This window comes from Balaenoptera physalus (assembly GCF_965194825.1).
Source record: "Balaenoptera physalus genome assembly, chromosome: 11".
Taxonomy (NCBI): Eukaryota; Metazoa; Chordata; class Mammalia; order Artiodactyla; family Balaenopteridae; genus Balaenoptera; species Balaenoptera physalus.
In genome coordinates, this window is record NC_138896.1 from 16,635,085 (window position 1) to 16,655,392 (window position 20,308).

Below are 20,308 nucleotides of genomic sequence, written 5' to 3' on the forward strand. Positions count from 1 at the left end.
TTATGTAGTGTCCTTCTTTGTCTCTTGTAATAGTCTTTGTTTTAAAGTCTATTTTGTCTGATATGAGAATTGCTACTCCTGCTTTCTTTTGATTTCCGTTTGCATGAAATATCTTTTTCCACCCCCTCACTTTCAGTCTGTATGTGTCCCTAGGTCTGAAGCGGGTGTCTTGTAGACAGCATATATACGGGTCTTGTTTTTGTATCCTTTCAGCCAGTCTCTGTCTTTTGGTTGGAGCATTTAATACATTTACATTTAAGGTAATTATTGATATGTATGTTCCTGTTACCATTTTCTTAGTTGTTTTGGATTTATTATTGTAGGTCTTTTCCTTCTCTTGTGTTTCCTGCCTAGAGAAGTTCCTTTAGCATTTGTTGTAAAGCTGATTTGATGGTGCTGAATTCTCTTAGCTTTTGCTTGTCTGTAAAGCTTTTAATTTCTCTGTCAAATCTGAAAGAGATCTTTGCTGGTTAGAGTAATCTTGGTTGTAGGTTTTTCTCTTTCATCACTTTAAATATGTCCTGCCACTCCCTTCTGGCTTGCAGAGTTTCTGCTGAAAGATCAGCTGTTAACCTTATGGGGATTGCCTTATGTGTTACTTGTTGTTTTTCCCTTGCTGGTTTTAATATTTGTTCTTTGTATTTAATTTTTGATAGTTTGATTAATATGTGGCTTGGCGTGTTTCTCCTTGGATTTATCCTGTATGGGACTCTCTGTGCTTCCTGGACGTGATTAACTATTTCCTTTCCCATATTAGGGAAGTTTTCAACTATAATCTCTTCAAATATTTTCTCAGTCCCTTTCTTTTTCTCTTCTTCTTCTGGGACCCTTATAATTCGAATGTTGGTGTGTTTAATGTTGTCCCAGAGGTCTCTGAGACTGTCCTCAATTCTTTTTTCTTTATTCTGCTCTGCAGTAGTTATTTCCACTATTTTATCTTCCAGGTCACTTATCTGTTCTTCTGCCTTAGTTATTCTCGTATTGATCCCTTCTAGAGAATTTTTAATTTCATTTATTGTGTTGTTCATCTCTCTTTGTTTGCTCTTTAGTTCTTCTAGGTCCTTGTTAAACGTTTCTTGTATTTTTTCCATTCTATTTCCAAGATTTTGGATCTTTACTATCATTCTGAATTCTTTTTCAGGTAGACTGCCTATTTCCTCTTCATTTGTTAGGTTTGGTGGGTTTTTGCCTTGTTCCTTCATCTGCTATGTGTTTCTCTGTCTTCTCATTTTGCTTAACTTACTGTGTTTGGGGTCTCCTTTTCACAGTCTTCAGGTTCATAGTTCCCGTTGTTTTTGGTGTCTGCCCCCAGTGGCTAAGGTTGGTTCAGTGGGTTGTGTAGGCTTCCTGGTAGAGGGGCCTAGTGCCTGTGTTCTGGTGGATGAGGCTGGATCTTGTCTTACTGGTGGGCAGGTCCACGTCTCGTGGTGTGTTTTGGGATGTCTGTGGCCTTATTATGATTTTAGGTAGCCTCTGTGCTAATGGATGGTGTTGTGTTCCTGTCTTGCTAGTTGTTTGGCATAGGGTGTCCTGCACTGTAGCTTGCTGGTCGTTGAGTGGAGCTGGGTCTTGGCGTTGAGATGGAGATTTCTGGGAGATTTTCACCGTTTGATATTATGTGGAGCTGGGAGGTCTTTTGTGGACCAGTGGCCTGAACTTGGCTTTCCCACCTCAGTGGCACAGCCCTGATGCCTGGGTGGAGCACCAAGAGCCTGTCCTCCACACGGCTCAGAATAAAAGGGAGAAAAAAAAAGAAAGAAAGAAGAAGATAAAATAAAATAAAGTCACTAAAAGAAAAAAAATTATTAAGAAAAAAAATTATTTTGCATAAAAAAAAAACAAATTAAAAAAACGGACGGACAGAACCCTAGGACAAATGGTAAAAGCAAAGCTATACAGACAAAATCACACACAGAAGCATACACATACACGCTCGCAAAAAGAGAAAAAGGGAAAAAATATATATATATTGTTGCTCCCAATGTCCACCTCCTCAATTTGGGATTATTTGTTGTCTATTCAGGTATTCCACAGATGCAGGGTACATCAAGTTGATTGTGGAGATTTAATCCGCTGCTCCTGAGGCTGCTGGGGGAAATTTCCTTTCTCTTCTTTGTTCGCACAGCTCCCGGGGTTCAGCTTTGGATTCGGCCCCGCCTCTGTGTGTAGGTTGCCTGAGGGCGTCTGTTCTTCGCTCAGACAGGACGGGGTTAAAGGAGCAGCTGATTCGGGGGCTGTGGCTCACTCAGGCCGGGGAGGGAGGGGTACGGAGGAGGCGGGGCGAGCCTGCGGCGGCAGAGGCCTGCGTGACGTTGCACCAGCCTGAGGCGCCGCGTGTTTTCCCGGGGAAGTTGTCCCTGCATCACGGGAGCCTGGCAGTGGCGGGCTGCACAGGCTCCCGGGAGGGGAGGTGTGGAGAGTGACCTGGGCTCGCACACAGGCTTCTTGGTGGTGGCAGCAGCAGCCTTAGCGTCTCACGCCCGTCTCTGGGGTCCGCGCTGATAGCCGCGGCTCGTGCCTGTCTCTGGAGCTCGTTAAAGTGGCACTCTGAATCCCCTCTCCTCGCGCACCAGGAAACAAAGAGGCAAGAAAAAGTCTCTTGCCTCTTCGGCAGCTGCAGCCTTTTTCCCCGGACTCCCTCCAGGCCAGCGGTGGTGCGCTAACCCCTTCAGGCTGTGTTCACGCCGCCAAACCCAGTCCTCTCCCTGCGATCCGACCGAAGCCCGAGCCTCAGCTCCCAGCCCCTGGCTGCCCCGGCGGGTGAGCAGACAAGCCTCTCGGGCTGGTGAGTGCTGCTCGGCGCCGATCCTCCGTGCGGGAATCTCTCCGCTCTGCCCTCCACACCCCTGTGGCTGCGCTCTCCTCCGTGGCCCCGAGTTTCCCCCCTCCGCCACCCGCAGTCTCCGCCCGCAAAGGGGCTTACTCAGTAGTTTCTTTGAGAATTTACCATGTGTTATATATGTTTTAGTTGCCTTTACTATTTTTCTTTTATCATGGTGGAATTTAGATGCCTTAGGATATGATATTTGGTAATGGATATCAGAACATCAGTAAAATCGTGTATATTAGTCTAGCAAATTTTGACTTTGTATATCGAAGTTGGATGATCTAGGGCTTCTTGGTTTCAAATCCTAGCCTCACACCTAATTAGTAGCCTTTACTAACTCACTTAGCCTCATTCTGCCTCAGTTTCTTCATGTGTAAAAGAAGGTCGATAAAAACATGAACCTCACAAGGTTGCTCTAAGGATTAAAAGTGATTTAATACATCTAGAGTGCTTAGTGCCTTGCAGACAGTAAGCGTTGTGCAACTGTTAGCCTACTATTATTATGTCAGCAATAGTGTTGTGTTTTTAAGAATCTGTACTTTATGCTAACACATATATATGGAATCTAAAAAAAAGATGGTTCTGATGAACCTAGGGGAGGGACAGGAGTAAAGATGCAGACGTAGAGAATGGACTTGAGGACACGGGGAGGGGGAAGGGTAAGCTGGGATGAAGTGAGAGAGTGGCATGGACATATATACACTACCAAATGTAAAATAGATAGCTAGTGGGAAGCAGCTGCATAGCACAGGGAGATCTGCTCAGTCCTTTGTGACTATCTAGAGGGGTGGGATCGGGAGGGTGGGAGGGAGATGCAAGAGGGAGGGGATATGGGGATTATTTATACATATCGCAGATTCACTTTAATATACAGCAGAAGCTAACACAACATTGTAAAGCTATCATACTCCAATAAAGATATTAAAAAAAAAATCTGTACTTGAAAGATTATTTCTTTGTACACTGTATACAAATTGAACAATTTAAAATAAGATGTTTATTAGTTTGGAAATCGAGTTATTGGGGAACATTGTGAGGCTTTTTAACACATATTAGCAGATTTGTCTTCAGAAAAGTTATACTAATTTGTACTCTCATCAGCAACCTCTAGAGCCCCTGGAAATGGAATTACTAAGCCAAATTAGAATGATTTTATCTTGATAAATTTTAAAATGAACCAGTTTTCCCTATTTAATGTAGAAAAAAAAGTTAAATAGGACAGGAGATATTTGGAAATATAAGAAAGAATTTTCCAGTAGGATCTGTTGGAAGCCAACAAAATAAACATTTAAAGGTAGGTAAGAAATCTACTCTGGGAAATACTAATAAACAGCATTTCCTATCATTTGTTTTGTACTCTTTGGGAGTTGTGGGCGCTCAGGTACCTGGTCTGATCTCCAACATTTGGATAAACTATCTTACTGTATTGCATCGGTTGATTCTTTTAAACAAAGGTAACATTCCAGGGCTTCCCTGGTGGCGCAGTGGTTGAGAATCTGCCTGCTAATGCAGGGGACACAGGTTCGAGCCCTGGTCTGGGAAGCTCCCACATGCCGTGGAGCAACTAGGCCCGTGAGCCACAACTACTGAGCCTGCGCATCTGGAGCCTGTGCTCCGCAACAAAAGAGGCCACGACAGTGAGAGGCCCGCGCGCCGCAGTGAAGAGTGGCCCCCGCTTGCTGCAACTAGAGAAAGCCCTCACACAGAAACGAAGACCCAACACAGCCAAAAATAAATAAATAAAAAAAAAAAAAAAAAAAAAAGTAACATTTCATACCTTTGTGTCTGCCTGTATGACTAGCCCTACTGGGGAGCCAGAGGCTGCTTATGATTCACTTTTGCCTCCATCAAAGGGTGGCTTCTTTAGGATCATATACCCCGTGCGTATCCCCATCTCTTGGGAAGGAAGTTCTCCTTAACTGGTATATGGCTTGTCTGTAAAACATTCTCCTTTAGTGTCTCCATTCAAGTTTTTGAATTGAAATATTTCTTCCATTTGAGGTACATTTTTTCTTCTTTCATCCTAATGTTTCTGAAAACAGCATGATTCTTTAGAAAGGATTAAATTCTATATTTAATTGGGATAGCTTTTATCACTCCTTGTCCCAGAAAAGAAAGAAAAAGAGCTTTTATTGAATCAGTAGGGGTTCTTACAATCATTCAAGGAAATAGGTGTAATATGTATGAAGGAGAATGCTGTACACTAAACAAACCATTGTGCACCTGAGGCTTGAGTGGGAAAAGCTTTCCTCTTGGAGGTTTTGGTGGTTGGCTTGATAGCTAGTGACTTTACATTAGGCACCTACTGGTCCCCTCATTTTTTGGGGGGGGCGTATGCTGCACGATGTGGCATTTAGGATCTTAGATCCCCAACCAGGGATCGAACCCATGCCTCCTGCAGTGGAAGCACTGAGTCCTAACCACTGGACCTCCAGGGAAGTCCCTGGTCTCCTCATTTTATCTCTGATATATGGTATTTTGTCTTGGCCCTGCTTTAGAATATAATCGCCGAAGGGGAGAGATAGGCATTGGATTTTACTTATTTGATTATTATAATGCTAATTGGAATTGTAGCTCTCACATTTAGAGGATTTGTTGAAGTGAAAATGGTGGGTAATTGGGAATTCCCTGGCAGTCAAGCAGTTGGGACTCCCTGCTTTCACTGCCAGGGGCCTGGGTTAGATCCCTGGTCAGGGAAATAGAATCCCACAAGCCACGTGGTGCGGCCAAAAAAAACAAACAAAAAAAAAAACAGAGTTGGGTAATTGCATAAATACTTAGGCTTTACTTTTCCATTTCAATTTAAAACACCTCCTCTCTCTTCATTATGTAATTACACCATTATTTGACCCAAACAATTTATTTTCCTACACAGGTTAGAAAATTATCTGAGTTTAGCTTTCTAGTTTCAACACAGTTGAAATATAAGACTTTTTTTTTTTTTCTGTTCCCAGGATGTTTTGACCCATGTTCGAACAATACCTTTTATCCTAGGCGCCAAAATATGGTACCTGTTATATGTTATAGAATTAGTTTTTGCCAGTGTTTCCTGTGAGATTTCACGCCGGCAGACGTCAGCCTCCAGAGCCACTAAGGAAGCAAAAACAATACCTCTCTGCTGATACTCCTTTACTTTTCAATATAGTCCTACACGGCAGAATTGTATTTTAAAAGGAAGAATTGTATGTATATATTTATAAACCTAAATATACACATAATATATAAACCTAATATATATGTAGATGTATATATGATTTACACACCCACTATATAAATAAAGTCCCCTACCATGGTAGCAGATAAATAGTTGCCATCAGAGTCCCTGTTTCTTTTTCAGCTTGGACATTCATAAGTTAATTCAGATCAGCAGCACAGAGTCACTTTGTATGGGTTCTCCAGTTCTAACGGCCAATCAGGTAGTTTTGCTTCACTAGCAAACATTATTTGGTGGCTACAGCTATCTCCACTGCGGTCTTTGAAAGGTATAGAGATAATAGCTTAGTCTTAATTGTTTGTACTGCTGTCATCGTTTTATAAAACTAAAAATAACAATGTAGGCGGAATAAAAGAAAATTTTTGGAAAAGTATGTGCTCTGTGGTTGTCAGAATTTCCTCATCATTCACCATGCTATTTTGGTAAACACATTCAGAAAACAGTTGTTGCTGTTATGGGGGTGGGACTTTGTCCCCCAGGGAGTAAACCACTAGCTATAAATAGAACACATTGAAAATCCAACTGTGATTATTATTGTTGCTTATTAATTATATTCTGTGTTTGTATCAGTTGGCATGTTACTCGATTTAGGCTAATATTCAGTTAAAGCCATTTTTCTGCTATTTTTGCCTGTACCTCTTCAATTCTAAAGATTATCGTAGACCAAAGAAGACATAAAGATGGCCAAAAAGCACATGAAAAGATGCTCAACATCACTAATTATCGGAGAAATGGAAATCAAAGCTACAATGAGGTATCACCTCACACCAGGCAGAATGGCCACCATCAGAAAGTCTACAAGCAATAAATGCTGGAGAGGGTGTGGAGAAAAGAGAACCCTCCTGCACTGTTGGAAATCCACTTCCAGAAATATAAAATGGTCACGCACACAGTGAATCACATACATACAAGTATAACCTGTTCAGCTCAATTCAGGACTACTTGAAACTGTGTGTGTCAGATATCATCCATTTAAAGTTACTTTTCCCGTGAGAATATCAAGCTTTTATTTTATGTGACTTCTAGGTTATAATGTTATTATGTAAACATTCAAGGAATGGAGTGATAAATTACTCCTATTAATAATAATAATAGCTGCTAACATTGTTGAAGTGCATTCATTTTTTTAAAAAATTAATTAATTAATTTATTTTTTACTTTATGGCTGTGTTGGGTCTTCGTTTCTGTGCGAGGGCCTTCTCTAGTTGCGGCAAGCGGGGGCCACTCTTCATCACGGTGCGCGGGCCTCTCACTACCGCGGCCTCTCTTGTTGCGGAGCACAGGCTCCAGACGCGCAGGCTCAGTAATTGTGGCTCACGGGCCCAGTTGCTCCGCGGCATGTGGGATCCTCCCAGACCAGGGCTCGAACCTGTGTCCCCTGCATTGGCAGGCAGACTCTCAACCACTGCACCACCAGGGAAGCCCCATTCATTGTTGAATACTACATTTAGTAACACTGAAGACTTAAAGAGAAATCAGATATTTTATTTTGTATCAGATTTTAATATTTATATATTTTAAAATATAAATATATCTTTTATTATAATAAAAATATTAAAATTTAAAACATTTTAAAATATAAAAATACATAAACACTATAGGGTAGTTTAACTTTTTAAAAAAAATGTCTTTACTTGGCAAAATAGAAAGTTTGCACCCTATTTGGTTGCCAGTTTTAAGTGTGTGCATTTTAAATTGATTGCTCTACACTACAGAATTAATGAACTTTGAGGACTTTATGCTAAGTGAAATAAGCAAGTCACAAGAAGACTTGATTCCACTTATACGAAAGTACTTGGAGTAGTCAAATTCGTAGAGACAGAAAGTAAAATGGTGGTTCCAAGGGCCTGGGGAGAGGGGGGAAATGGGGAGTTATTGTTTAATGGGTATAGAGTTTCAGTTTTACAAGACAAAAAGACTTATGGGGATGGATGTTGGTGAACCTTTTCTTTCTTGAGTTTTTGTTTTTTCTTTGCTTCATGAGGCTTCCATATGGAAGGCCACAATATGATTTTTCCAAGGTTTTGCTCTATGAAGGGCTTATTTTGTAAAGTTTAAGCTTTGAGAAAGCTTATGCTCTGTCAACTGATTAAAAATAAGTAAGGATTAAATTATGTGAGTGGCACAGAATGTTAGTTTGAAGTGTCAATGTTATTGTTAAAACAATAGTTTCTGCATATTTAAAATTATCTTTGACCCTAAGCAGAGAGAAGCAGAATCCTGAGTCACATAAGCTTATTTTTCGCCTTAAAAAAAGTGATATTAGTGTGGGTGAAATTTTAAAAGTATAACTCTGATTTTTAAATTATTCCCAAACTTCTGATATCTATAGATGGTCTTTAGAAGAAAAAGCCTAATGTATTAAAACTTTTAATTTTTCTTTGCTTTATGTGGTTTTGGTATCAAATTGGCATGTTGTTGTTCATTTGAACCCTTTGAAATATTTTAATTTTTAATTTTAATTGTGAAAATTTATTGTTATTTCACATATTTAGTTTCTGTAATTTAAAAATATTCTACCACAGATGCTTTTTAAGACTTAAGTTATACTGCTAAATTAAATGCCCAGTCTGTCTCTGCTTTTGAGGTTTTTAGTTACTTCTTGGCCTATGGCCATATAACAACCTGTACAAAGATGAGTAGGTGGGGTGTGCTACCTTTATCCCTCTGTCACAACAGGCTATGTCTGTTCAGGATTTAGCCTCTTCCTTGCAGTTCAACAGCCATCTCTTTTTGGTTTTGGCTTTCAACAGTCAACCCTCAAAGATCTTTTGTTCTGTGACGGTTAAAGAAACTGGCTCAGTGTTCTTACTCTTAGACAATTATTTAATTGTTTACAGATAACTGAAACTACTAAAGGTTTCTATGAGGAATCCTTTTATTTTGTTGGAAGCTTGTCATGTCGAAATGATTGGTCATCATAATTCCTGGTGTTTGAGAAGATTGTTTTTAAACCAAATAGCATCAAAAAGCTCATTCTTTTCTGATTTTGTATTGGGTATTTTTCCTGTGTATTATAACAAATATCTCTCCTTTTTAAATGTAAGACATAGCAAATCTAATGCTTGATTAGTGCTGTTATAACATGCTTATAGAAATACTCTCTATAGAAATTTTCGCTTTATTGAAATAATATGAAGTATTACTTTGGTAATTGCAGATAAGGATGAACCCATCTTATACAATAAAGAGTTTAGAACTTCAAAAGTATATCACATCAACAACTCTAATTAACCCCAAGGGAGCAATTTAGTGAAGAATATTTTGAGTTCTTAATGTACTATTTATACTTACTGGCTTATTTTGATTATTATAAATGTTTCCAAATATCACCTTGTTTTATTTAAATGTTTTAGTACATTTTCATGAGTGATTTTCCATGGGGGATACATTTCCACCTTTATTAAGTGAGCCAGTAGGAAAACATGATTTGGTTTCCATAGTTGATTTAAGTCAACCTATCAGCAACACATCTGTTCCATAAAGTTAGGTACCCCTGGAACATGATAGTGCATAATTAATTCCTTACAGAATTGTTTAGAACAGTTGCATTCAAGTTACTGATCACTTACTAGGTGCCGGCAGTATTCTAAGTGTTTTATGTGTGTTAATCGATTTATGTTATAAATATTTAAAATACATGTGTCCCTTCCCCTTCTCTAGGCTAGTGTCCCTTAAGAAAGTTATTTTTAAGAAATAGCCCAAGTTAGAAATAGTATTAGCTTTTATCGAGATTGTCCCCTTAATTTATGGAGCTCTCCATTGGGAATAAGTAGTATCAAGGGTAGAGAGAGCAGATTCCTCAGAACGGTGCTGATTCAACTTGAGTGAATGGCAGTCATGAGGGGGGATCCCAGGTGAATGAATAAGGGGTCTTTTGCATCGAGCCCATCATGAAGCCACCGAGGAGAAGGACAGAGAGAGGAATCAGCTTGGAGGACCTGAGCAGTAGAATTTAAAAACCATGGCAAGACAAACAAGGTGACATATTCTGCCACAGAGCAGCAGTAGGATGAAAAACAGAACTTGTAAACAACGGTGAAATAACGAGTTTGGGCCAGTGGATGGACAAGAAGCCTAGCCTTAGATTTCCAAAGAATAAAGGAGAGAAACAGGTTTTAAACAAATAGTTCCATACACAGGATGATGAGTACCAGCCATATCTTTGAGTATATGTGTTGTCTTACTTTATATCTCATGTCAGATGATTGCCTATCTTACCATTATTTCTTATCTGCATTTGTCTATAGCTAGGATATTTGATACATATTTATTCTGGGGAGGCAGCTTGGCATGGAAACAGGAGGGAATTTGAAATTTGGCAGGCTTATATTTGAATTTTAGCTGTTACATGTCTCAAACAAGCTACTTATCTGATTTTTCCCCCACGGTTTTACTGATATAATTGCCATATAACGTTGTGTAAGTTTAAGATGCACAACACAATTATTTGATATATGTATATATTGTGAAATGTTTACAACAGTTTTAGTTAACATCCCTCGTTTTATCTAATTATAGATTTTTTCTTGTAATGAGAACTTTTAAGTTCTATTTTCTTAACGCTGTTCAGATACACGATACAGAATTGATAACTACAGTCACCATGCTGTACATTACACCCCCAGAATTTATTTATTTTATAACTAGAAGTTTATAACTTTAGACCACCTTCACCCTTTCCCCCAACTCCCACAAATCCCACCCTCTGGTGATCAACAATATTTTCTTAGTTTCTTTGAAGTTGTTTTTTTTTCTGTTTTTGTTTGTTTATTTTAGATTCCACATACCAGTGAGATCATATAGTATTTTTCTTTCTCCGCCTCACTTATTTCACTTAGCATAATGCCCTCAAGATCCATCCATGTTGTTGCAAATGGCAGGTTTTCCTTCTTTTTAATAGCTGAATAACATCCCATTGTTTAAACGTATCACATTTTCTTCATCCATTCATTTGTTGAAGAACAGTTGGGTTGTTTCCATGCTTGGCTATTGTAGATAATGCTGCAATGAAAATGAGGTTACAGATACCTCTTTGAGATAGTGATTTCATCTCCTTTGGAGATAAACCCAGAAATGGAATTGCTGGATCATATAATAGTTCTATTTTTAATTTTTTGAGGAACCTCTATACTGTTTTTCATGGTGGCAGTACCAATTTACATTCCCACCAATAGTGCACAAGGGTTCCTATTTGTCTACATCCTTGCCAGCTGTTGTTAACTCTTATCTTTTTGATAATAGCCTTTCTATCAAGTGTGAGGTGATACTGTGGTATTGATTTGCATTTCCTTGATGATTAGTGATGTTGAGTATCTTTTCTTGTACCTGTTGGCCATTTGAATATTTTCTTTGGAGAAATGTCCATCCATATTATTTGGATGTCTTAAAATTGGATTATTATTATTTATTATTGAGGTGTATGAGTTTTTAAAAATATATTTTGGGGGCTTCCCTGGTGGCGCAGTGGTTGAGAATCTGCCTGCCAGTGCAGGGGACGCGGGTTCGAGCCCTGGTCTGGGAAGATCCCACATGCCGCGGAGCGACTAGGCCCGTGAGCCATAACTGCTGAGCCTGCACGTCTGGAGCCTGTGCTCCGCAACAAGAGAGGCCGCGATAGTGAGAGGCCCGTGCACCGCGATGAAGAGTGGCCCCCGCTCGCCACAACTAGAGAAAGCCCTCACACAGAAACGAAGACCCAACACAGCCATAAATAAATAAATAAATAAATAAATAAATAAATAAATAAATAAATAAAAATATATATTTTGGATATTAACCCCTTACCAGATATTATGAATCCCTTATTGTAGAGTAATAATCAAATATTATTATGAATTTATTATGAATCAGATATATGGTTTGCAAATATTTTCTCCCATTCTGTTGGTTGCCTTTTCATTTTGTTGATTGTTTCCTTGGCTGTGCAGAAGCTTTTTAGTTTGATGCAGTCCAACTTGCTTGTTTTTGCTTCTGTTACTTGTGCTTTAGGTGTCATATCCAAAAAAATCATTGCCAAGAACAGTGTCAAGGAGCTGTTTCCCTGTGTTTTCTTCTAGGAGTTTTATGGTTTCTGGACTTACATTTGTCTTTAATCCATTTTGAATTAATTCTTGTCAGTTGTATAAGTTAGTGATAGTTTCATTCTTCTGCATGTGAATATCCAATTTTCCCAGCACTGTTTGTTGAATAGACTATCTTTTCTCCATTGAATATTCTTGGCTCCTTTGTCAAATGTTACTTGACTGTATATGCATGAGTTTATTCCTGGGCTCTCAATTCTTTTATGTTGGTCTATTTGCCTGTTTTTACACCAGCACCTACTGTTTTGATTACTATAGCTCTGTAATATCATTTGAAATCAGGAACTGTGATGCCTCCAGCTTTGGTGATTTTTTTTTTTTCTTTCATCAATGTCTTAAACTTTTCATTGTACAGATCTTTCACCTTCTTAGTTAAATTAATTCCTGGGTATTTTACTGTTTTTGCTGTTGTAAATGGGATCATGACTTAGTCTTGGTGGGTTGTATGTTTCTAGTTTATTTATTTACTCTAGGTTGTTCAGTTAACTTTTGGTGTGTAGTTGTTCATAGTATGCAGTATCTTATGCTCCTTATGCTCCTTTGTATTTCTGTGGAATGAGCTGTATTATCTGAATTTTTGTAGCAGATTCTTCATCTGTAAGATGTAGATAGTAACATCAACTCTAGAGGAGTTAAATGAGATAATGTATGTAAAACATCTAGCAAAATGCCTGGTGCTCCATCAGGGCTAAACAAAAGTGAGTTACTCTCCCAAGGAAAAGCCAAAAAAAACCAGTTTTCTTTTTGCCCTTGTTATGGAACAGATGGAAATTGAAAAGAGAAGACATATAACAATTGGGAGACTAGAACCTCTATTCATAAGAGAGAGGCCACAATTTGTGTGTGTGTGTGTGTGTGTGTGTGTGTGTGTGTGTGTGTGTGTGTGTATGTAAATGGCTTAGGAAGAAAGGAATGTTAGCTGTTTAAGAACATGTGGTCAGTTAAAAATCAAAATGTGTGTGTTGTTTTACTTAAGAGCTCTGTGCAAAAATAATTAGAAATTAAGCATTACATTGTTGCCTCCTGAGTTCAATGATTTATATGTATTTTAAAGTCATATATTAACAAAATTATACATTGGCCAGTTATAATTATTAAAAGTTCAATTTTCCTCTGTTTGAAATTTTAAAGCATTTGTATGATGATGGTCTTTTAAAACCTTGCTATTTATTATAGCAATTGAATCATTGAAGAAATGTTATTATTCGTTTTGTTCAATGTTGTTGAGCCTTATCTTTCTGGCATAGGAATATTTTATTATGTGTAATTGTTTTTCTTTAATTTTATAATAAGAAAATTTATTTAAACTATATTTTTAAATTATAAGAGTAGAATCAACATTTTAGTTTTTTTTTTAAAATTAATTAATTAATTAATTTCTGGCTGCATTGGGTCTTTGTTGCTGTACGTGGGCTTTCTCTAGTTGCGGCGAGCAGGAGCTACTCTTTGTTGTGGTGCGCAGGCTTCTCATTGAGGTGGCTTCTCTTGTTGCAGAGCACGGGCTCTAGGTGTGTGGGCTTCAGTAGTAGTGGCACACGGGCTCAGTAGTTGTGGCTCATGGGCTCTAGAGCGCAGGCTCAGTAGTTCTGGTGCATGGGTTTAGTTGCTCTGCAGCAGGATCCTCCAAGACCAGGGCTCAAACCCGTGTCCCCTGCATTGGCAGGCGGATTCTTAACCACTGCGCCACCGGGGAAGTCCAACATTTTAGTTTTTAAAAGACAATTCTGTATCATGTCTGAAGTATTTTGGGAATTAATCCTACTTCTTGATTTTTTAAAATTAATGTTGTCATTATTCTTCTTTGACTAATATAATCCCAAAGAGCATTCATTGGACATGTTTTAATATTTTTTTCTGATTTCAAAGAGTTAAAAATATTATCTGAAGATTTCTTAGGGTGTACTTTCTTATGAGAATTCTGTACTGCCTATTTATTCTTTTTCTAAATTTTACTTATTTATTTGGCTGCATTGGGTCTTTGTTGCTGTACGTGGGCTTTCTCTAGTTGCAGCAAGCGGGGTCTACTCTTCATTGCGGAGCACAGGCTCTAGGTGCACGGGCTTCAGTAGTTGCAGAACGTGGGCTCAGTAGTTGCAGCGTGCGGGCTCTAGGGTGCGTGGTCTTCAGTAGTTATGGCGTGAGTGCTCAGTAGTTGTGGCTCGCGGGCTCCAGAGTGCAGGCTCAGTAGTTGTGGCACATGGACTTAGTTGCTCCGTGGCATGTGGGATCTTTCTGGACCAGGGATCAAACCCATGTCCCCTGCATTGGCAGGCGGATTCTTAACCACTGTGCCACCAGGGAATTCCCTGCCTGTTTATTCTTAAATCATTAGTTAAAAGTTAAATGAAAAGCTTTTTCATTTATGAATAATACGGTATATTTAAGTGATACTAAAATTTTAGTTTTATGATAGCCAAATAAATGTCATTGGTTTTAAAAAATGTGAATCTTTAATTTCTTTTGATTTTGATTAACCATTGTAAGCATTTATCCTTTTTGTTTCCACATTAATGTGTGCATTTGAAGATAATATGGGATTTGTACAATCATTCTTGAATAGTTGAAACTTAACAGAATTGCAAATTGCAGATTTCTGTGCCTGGTGGAAATAAAATAAATATGAAGCATGGTAGATATTCATTTTTTATAACTCTTACATAACCTGGCAAATGATACTAAAGCAGCACTTTGATGTATGTTTTGGATATTTTTTTCCCCGTGTTAAGTGTGCACTGTCTTTAAAAATTTAACTTTATTTATTGCTGTCATTTGAACAGGTGTCTCAATGCTTGTACCTACTGCAAAACTAAACACGCCAGAGGAAATTTGGCCAGTTATCCAGTTGATGAGTTAGTAGATAGAGCCAAACAGTCTTTTCAAGGTAAGAGTTTCTAGAATTCTGTGTGATTATAGTCTTTTTAATAAATTATAATAGTCTTCTAAGTAACACTTCACTTTAGATACACGCTTCTTTAGCTTTCTGAAGAGTTTACAAATATTTCAGCTTATCTAATAGAAGATGTTACCAGATTCAGGTTATAATATTCACATAACTCCCCTTTCACCACTTTTCTGTTTTCTTATGACTCTAAGGTAAGTGATGTATTTTGAAATGTATCAGCTATCTTTATATTCCATGGAAGAGACAAAAAAATAAAAATGAAAGCCATGACCTTCTGTTGTGTGTTAATAAGACTTTTGTGGACTGAGTGAAATACTCAAGATTTCTCCCTCTTTCTTTGGTAAGTTTCGGACCATTTAGAAAATAGAGCTAATAAGGGTTGCCAGGAGTCTTGGAAAGAGAAGGTAGGTTTTACTATGAGCCAGTAGAGATAACCCTCCTCATCCACAGGACTGCTGTGGGGCAGTAAATATTGGTACTGGTAGAGGGTCCTAATGAGAACAATTTTTGTGTGGGTGGCCAGCTACTTTTGAGTCATCACTTGCTGGAAAATGTGATTGCCTAGGTATCTCTCAGCATATAGTAAGACTTATCTGTAACACGAGTCTCAGTTGTGTTGAGTCACAGTTGTGTTGACACATAACCATAAACTGCCCCTTTTGTCTTGGCTTATAATACATGTATATAACATTGATGTGTTGTTTTTTTTTTTTAATTTTATTTATTTATTTATGGCTGTGTTGCATCTTCATTTCTGTGCGAGGGCTTTCTCTAGTTGCAGCAAGCGGGGGCCACTCTTCATCGCGGTGCGCGGGCCTCTCACTGTCGCGGCCTCTCGTTGCGGAGCACAGGCTCCAGACGCACAGGCTCAGCAATTGTGGCTCACGGGCCTAGTCGCTCTGCGGCATGTGGGATCTTCCCAGACCAGGGCTCGAACCCGTATCCCCTGCATTGGCAGGCAGACTCTCAACCACTGCGCCACCAGGGAAGCCCATTGATGTGTTTTTATAACCAACATGAGATAATCTGTTGTCTCATAGTCTTATGGGTTAATAGTTATTGGCAATGTACTTTTCCTTTTAGCAAGTAACTTGGAGTGCTACTTTCAGTACTTCACACCCTGAATCTCAGAATGTATGAGTTCCAAACAAACTTATTCAGTCTAAAGCTTTTATCAACATGAATTTGAAATACTCTTTATAGCAGAAAGAAAAACACTCTTGATTAACCTAACACGGCTCAACAATTTTTTTTCTACCTTTATATTCTTAGCACAGTCCCCTCCTCTGTTCACATTCAGCTTGTATTGAAAGAAATAAATGGAAACTTACTGACTCTTGCAATTGTTCGCTTTCAGAGGCAGGTAATTGTCTAATCTAAGGAAAAGTCTGGGTGGTTGTCTTTTCTGCAACATGGCTACTTTGAGGATTTTTCAGAAAGGGCATGAATTTACACAGAAACCTACTTTATTTGAAAAATGATCCCTTTGCTGGCATTCTTACTTAGTGTTTGTTTTTCCATATATCTGTTGGATAATGGAGATATTAAAACTCTATGATCTATCCACCTAACTCTGCAAATTGGAAGGCATTCAAATTACAAATACAAGTGACTTTGCTGGTTAAGGTGAGTGATTCAAAGAATATATCAGAGGTTAGCAGTGACTTAGTGGCTATTTATAGAGAAAGTATTAGAAGAGGTTTATTTAATATTACTTTCATCATCATCAGTAGATACATACGTGCTTGGTTATTCCCAACCAAGGAATGTATGCAGTGTAAAGTTTTTCTTTTTCTTTTTGTTTTGAATTTTATTTTATTTATATTTTATACAGCAGGTTCTTATTAGTTATCTATTTTATACATATTAGTGTATACATGTCAATCCCAATCTCCCAGTTCATCACACCACTCCCCCCGCAGCTACTTTCCCCCCTTGGTGTCCATACGTTTGTTCTCTACATCTGTGTCTCTATTTCTGCCTTGCAAACCGGTTCATCTGTACCATTTTTCTAGGTTCCACATATATGCGTTAACATACGATATTTGTTTTTCTCTTTCTGACTTACTTCACTCTGTATGACAGTCTCTAGGTCCATCCACGTCTCTACAAATGACCCAGTTTCGTTCCTTTTTATGGCTGAGTAATATTCCATTGTATATATGTACCACATCTTCTTTAGCCATTCGTCTGTCAGTGGGCATTTAGGTTGCTTCCATGACCTGGCTATTGTAAATAGTGCTGTTATGAACATTGGGGTGCATGTGTCTTTTTGAATTATGGTTTTCTCTGGGTGTATGCCCAGTAGTAGGTGTAAAATTTTTCTATTGTCTTGTTATCTGTATATTAGGGTTGAAATGGAAGGCTAGTTTTCGGACTGGCAGGCTCATTTTATTGCTATGTGGAACTGTTACTAAAATATCGAGGTCATAACTTTCTAGGTAAGCCAGTGTGTTTAGGCAATTTTAAGTCCTAAGATGCTCTTTGCCATAGGAGAGTTTGAATTCAAAACAGTGCTCTGCTGCTTACCAGCCACATGATCTGACCAAGGTACTTGACCTATATACAAGCCACTGTTTTCTCATTACTGTGACATTAAGTGTTACTTGTTTGAATTTGAGATAACTTACATGAAGTAATTGATTGTGTCCTTATTATGAAGAAGTCATGTTACTTAAACTGAAGGAATTTAAAATAAATCCAAGAAGAGGAGTCTAATTTTGAGTGAGAATATTGGAACATCTAATATTGGAACATTGAATGATTAGAATCAAAAGACAAAGTTTCTTTTGCTTCTAAAATATGTCTTATGAAAAACGTCTCTATAGATAGAAACTAGTATGACAATTACCTTTTATTTTCTTAATTTGAGAATTGCAAATTCACGCTAAGGATGGTCTTATAATTTCACAGTAGGAAATAGCAGTCTATAAGCTCACATTTTAAAGACATTGAGTTAGCAGCATTGTCTTCTTTTCTGCAGAAGACATTGGGATCATAATGGTCTTATAGGATTCCTATGTTTGAGTTTTAAAATTGCGAAGAAGGGACTTCCCTGGCGGTCTAGTGGTTAAGACTCTGTGCTTCCACTGCAGAGGGCGCAGGTTTGATCCCTGGTCGGGGAACTAAGGTCCCTCACGCCACGTGGCACGGCCAAAAATTTTTTTAAATAAATAAATAAATAAATAAAATTGCAAAGAATAATTATGAAGTTAAATGTAATAGAAGAAATAACCCGTTTTTCTTATTTCTGTGACTTCTGCCTAATTCGTTCTTTAGTAGTTCAGATATTAGGAACGTTTGGGGGGGCGGTCAGAGCTCCTTAAATTCTACATTATACCATTATTAAATTGTCCTATAATCAATAATAAACATGATTCTTTGAAAATTTACTCTAAGGTGAAAAGTCTAAATATTCTGTCAGTAAATTTTAGTGCTATATTTAAAGCCGTCCTGTCAGTGCAAGTTAAATTTCCCAACTGAAAATTGCATTTCCTTTCTTTCATTTTCTTGAAGTTTTAAATGACTGTGTGTCACAAATACAAAGTGATTTAAGAAAAAACTCTACACCAATTGTAGAATAGGGATTACAGTCCCGGTTGCCTGTCACGTGACAGACTATACAATAAGATCACAATTTCTTTCTGAGTAGCATATTTATGAAGCATTTTATATTCATAAACATTTATTTCTTAGAAGTCTAATGAGTGAAGAGACTAGGGCTAACCCACAGGCATGGGAGCGTTCAGAAGAGCTTCTGAAATAATCATGAAATCATTCTGAATATAAAATGGTTTCCTAAAGTACTAAAAATATACTGACTATACATTCAGCTGCCAGGAATGAGAAAGGGAGCTCATTAACTTTTGAATGGATATCATTAAATAAAATTGTTTATATTTTTGAATGGAAACTTTAGTTTACCTTTTATAAAAAAAATATAGTTTATATTTCATTGGTTTCCTAGCATTTTGTGTTTTTTTTCTTTTTCTTTGACTTATCCTAGCCCCTTGACATTTTCATTGACTATTTTTACCTTCTCAGTATGTGTATCAATTTTGTGGGCAGTTCTGCATATGAGTGTAATATTTACCAGGTTAATTTCTGGGTATCATCACATTGTTCTAACAGACCATTGGGAAACCTCTCCCCTCACTTCCTCACCTATGCCAGACTTCAGGTTTTAAAAATTCCTAGTCTTTGGGGGCTGGGGTTTGACATGGTTGCATTTTAGACATCTAGAAAAACATGCCAAGCAATGACCAGGACTTTGTTGGGGCCAGAATGAATTTGCAAGCTAGTACTTTCTAGGATATTTGTATTGATTTTTCTCTAGCAACTAATCAATCAGTTTCAGTTGTATAAGTGATGGAGCAAACCTTTTTAAGTGTGCTGGGTGAGTGGTGTGGAAACACCTTTCACTGCTGTCTCTGGAATCAAAATGTAGAGATGATGGATGATCTGTTTTTATAGCTCTCATATGCTTTTCTAGATCTCATTTCTGTGTTGCTACTTTTTTTCTCCCTCATAAATCTGAACGTCCCCCACAAGATAAGTGGCATAAACCGGTTATGGAAAGGTAAATAAATTAAGATGAAATATTCAGGGCAAGGAGAAAATTTCTTGATGCTTAGTGATTTCAAGATTAATGTTGGAATTTTATGAAATGAATTCTGTTTTATTTCAAGACTTGCAAAGATACTGTCTATTGTGTATGAGATTAATTATGCAGTGCAGCTGGAAAACATTGCTTCCTGCCCTTTTAGATAGGAAAGGATATGAGCAATATTTGATTTTCTGGTGTATGAACTTCAGATTGTTGAGCTGTATGGTTTACATGAAGTCTCATTTGACTTATCACCTTTAGCAATGAGTACTGTATATTGATTTTCATCTAAGCTTAAAAAGAGACCAATAATTGCATCCTATTAATTTATATGGCAGTTATTTAAATGTCTTTTATTCCTTTATCTTTTCATTTGTGCTGTGTTCAAATTGAGAAATCTATTTCTTCTATAGGATTAATAATGTTACTGTACATATTTGTTATACATTGTCAACTTCCAAAAAGGGATTTTAGGCAGCTTACATTAAATGATTGTATGTAAATAGACCATGAAAATAAAGGGTGTATGAAATGCTGTGTTATGTTTCAAGAGGGAAGATAATTATACCAACTGGTGAATCTTGGCTGTCCCAAAGAATAAGGAGATAGGGTGATTTATATAATTTGATTTGAATGTATAAATGGAAGGATATATTTTTTTAAAATTATTTATTTA

General features: G+C 37.7%; 1 protein-coding gene across 4 annotated transcripts in view; it reads left to right on the plus strand.

Moving 5' to 3' along the window:
* Positions 1–20,308, plus strand: part of CDKAL1 (CDKAL1 threonylcarbamoyladenosine tRNA methylthiotransferase) — a 640,596-nt gene that overhangs the window by 258,939 nt on the left and 361,349 nt on the right. For all 4 annotated transcript variants that reach the window (XM_082415179.1, XM_082415181.1, XM_082415180.1 and 1 more), the window contains one exon: positions 14,902–15,005. In XM_082415179.1, the coding sequence (XP_082271305.1) occupies positions 14,902–15,005 (104 nt within the window). The remainder of the gene's footprint in view (positions 1–14,901; positions 15,006–20,308) is intronic.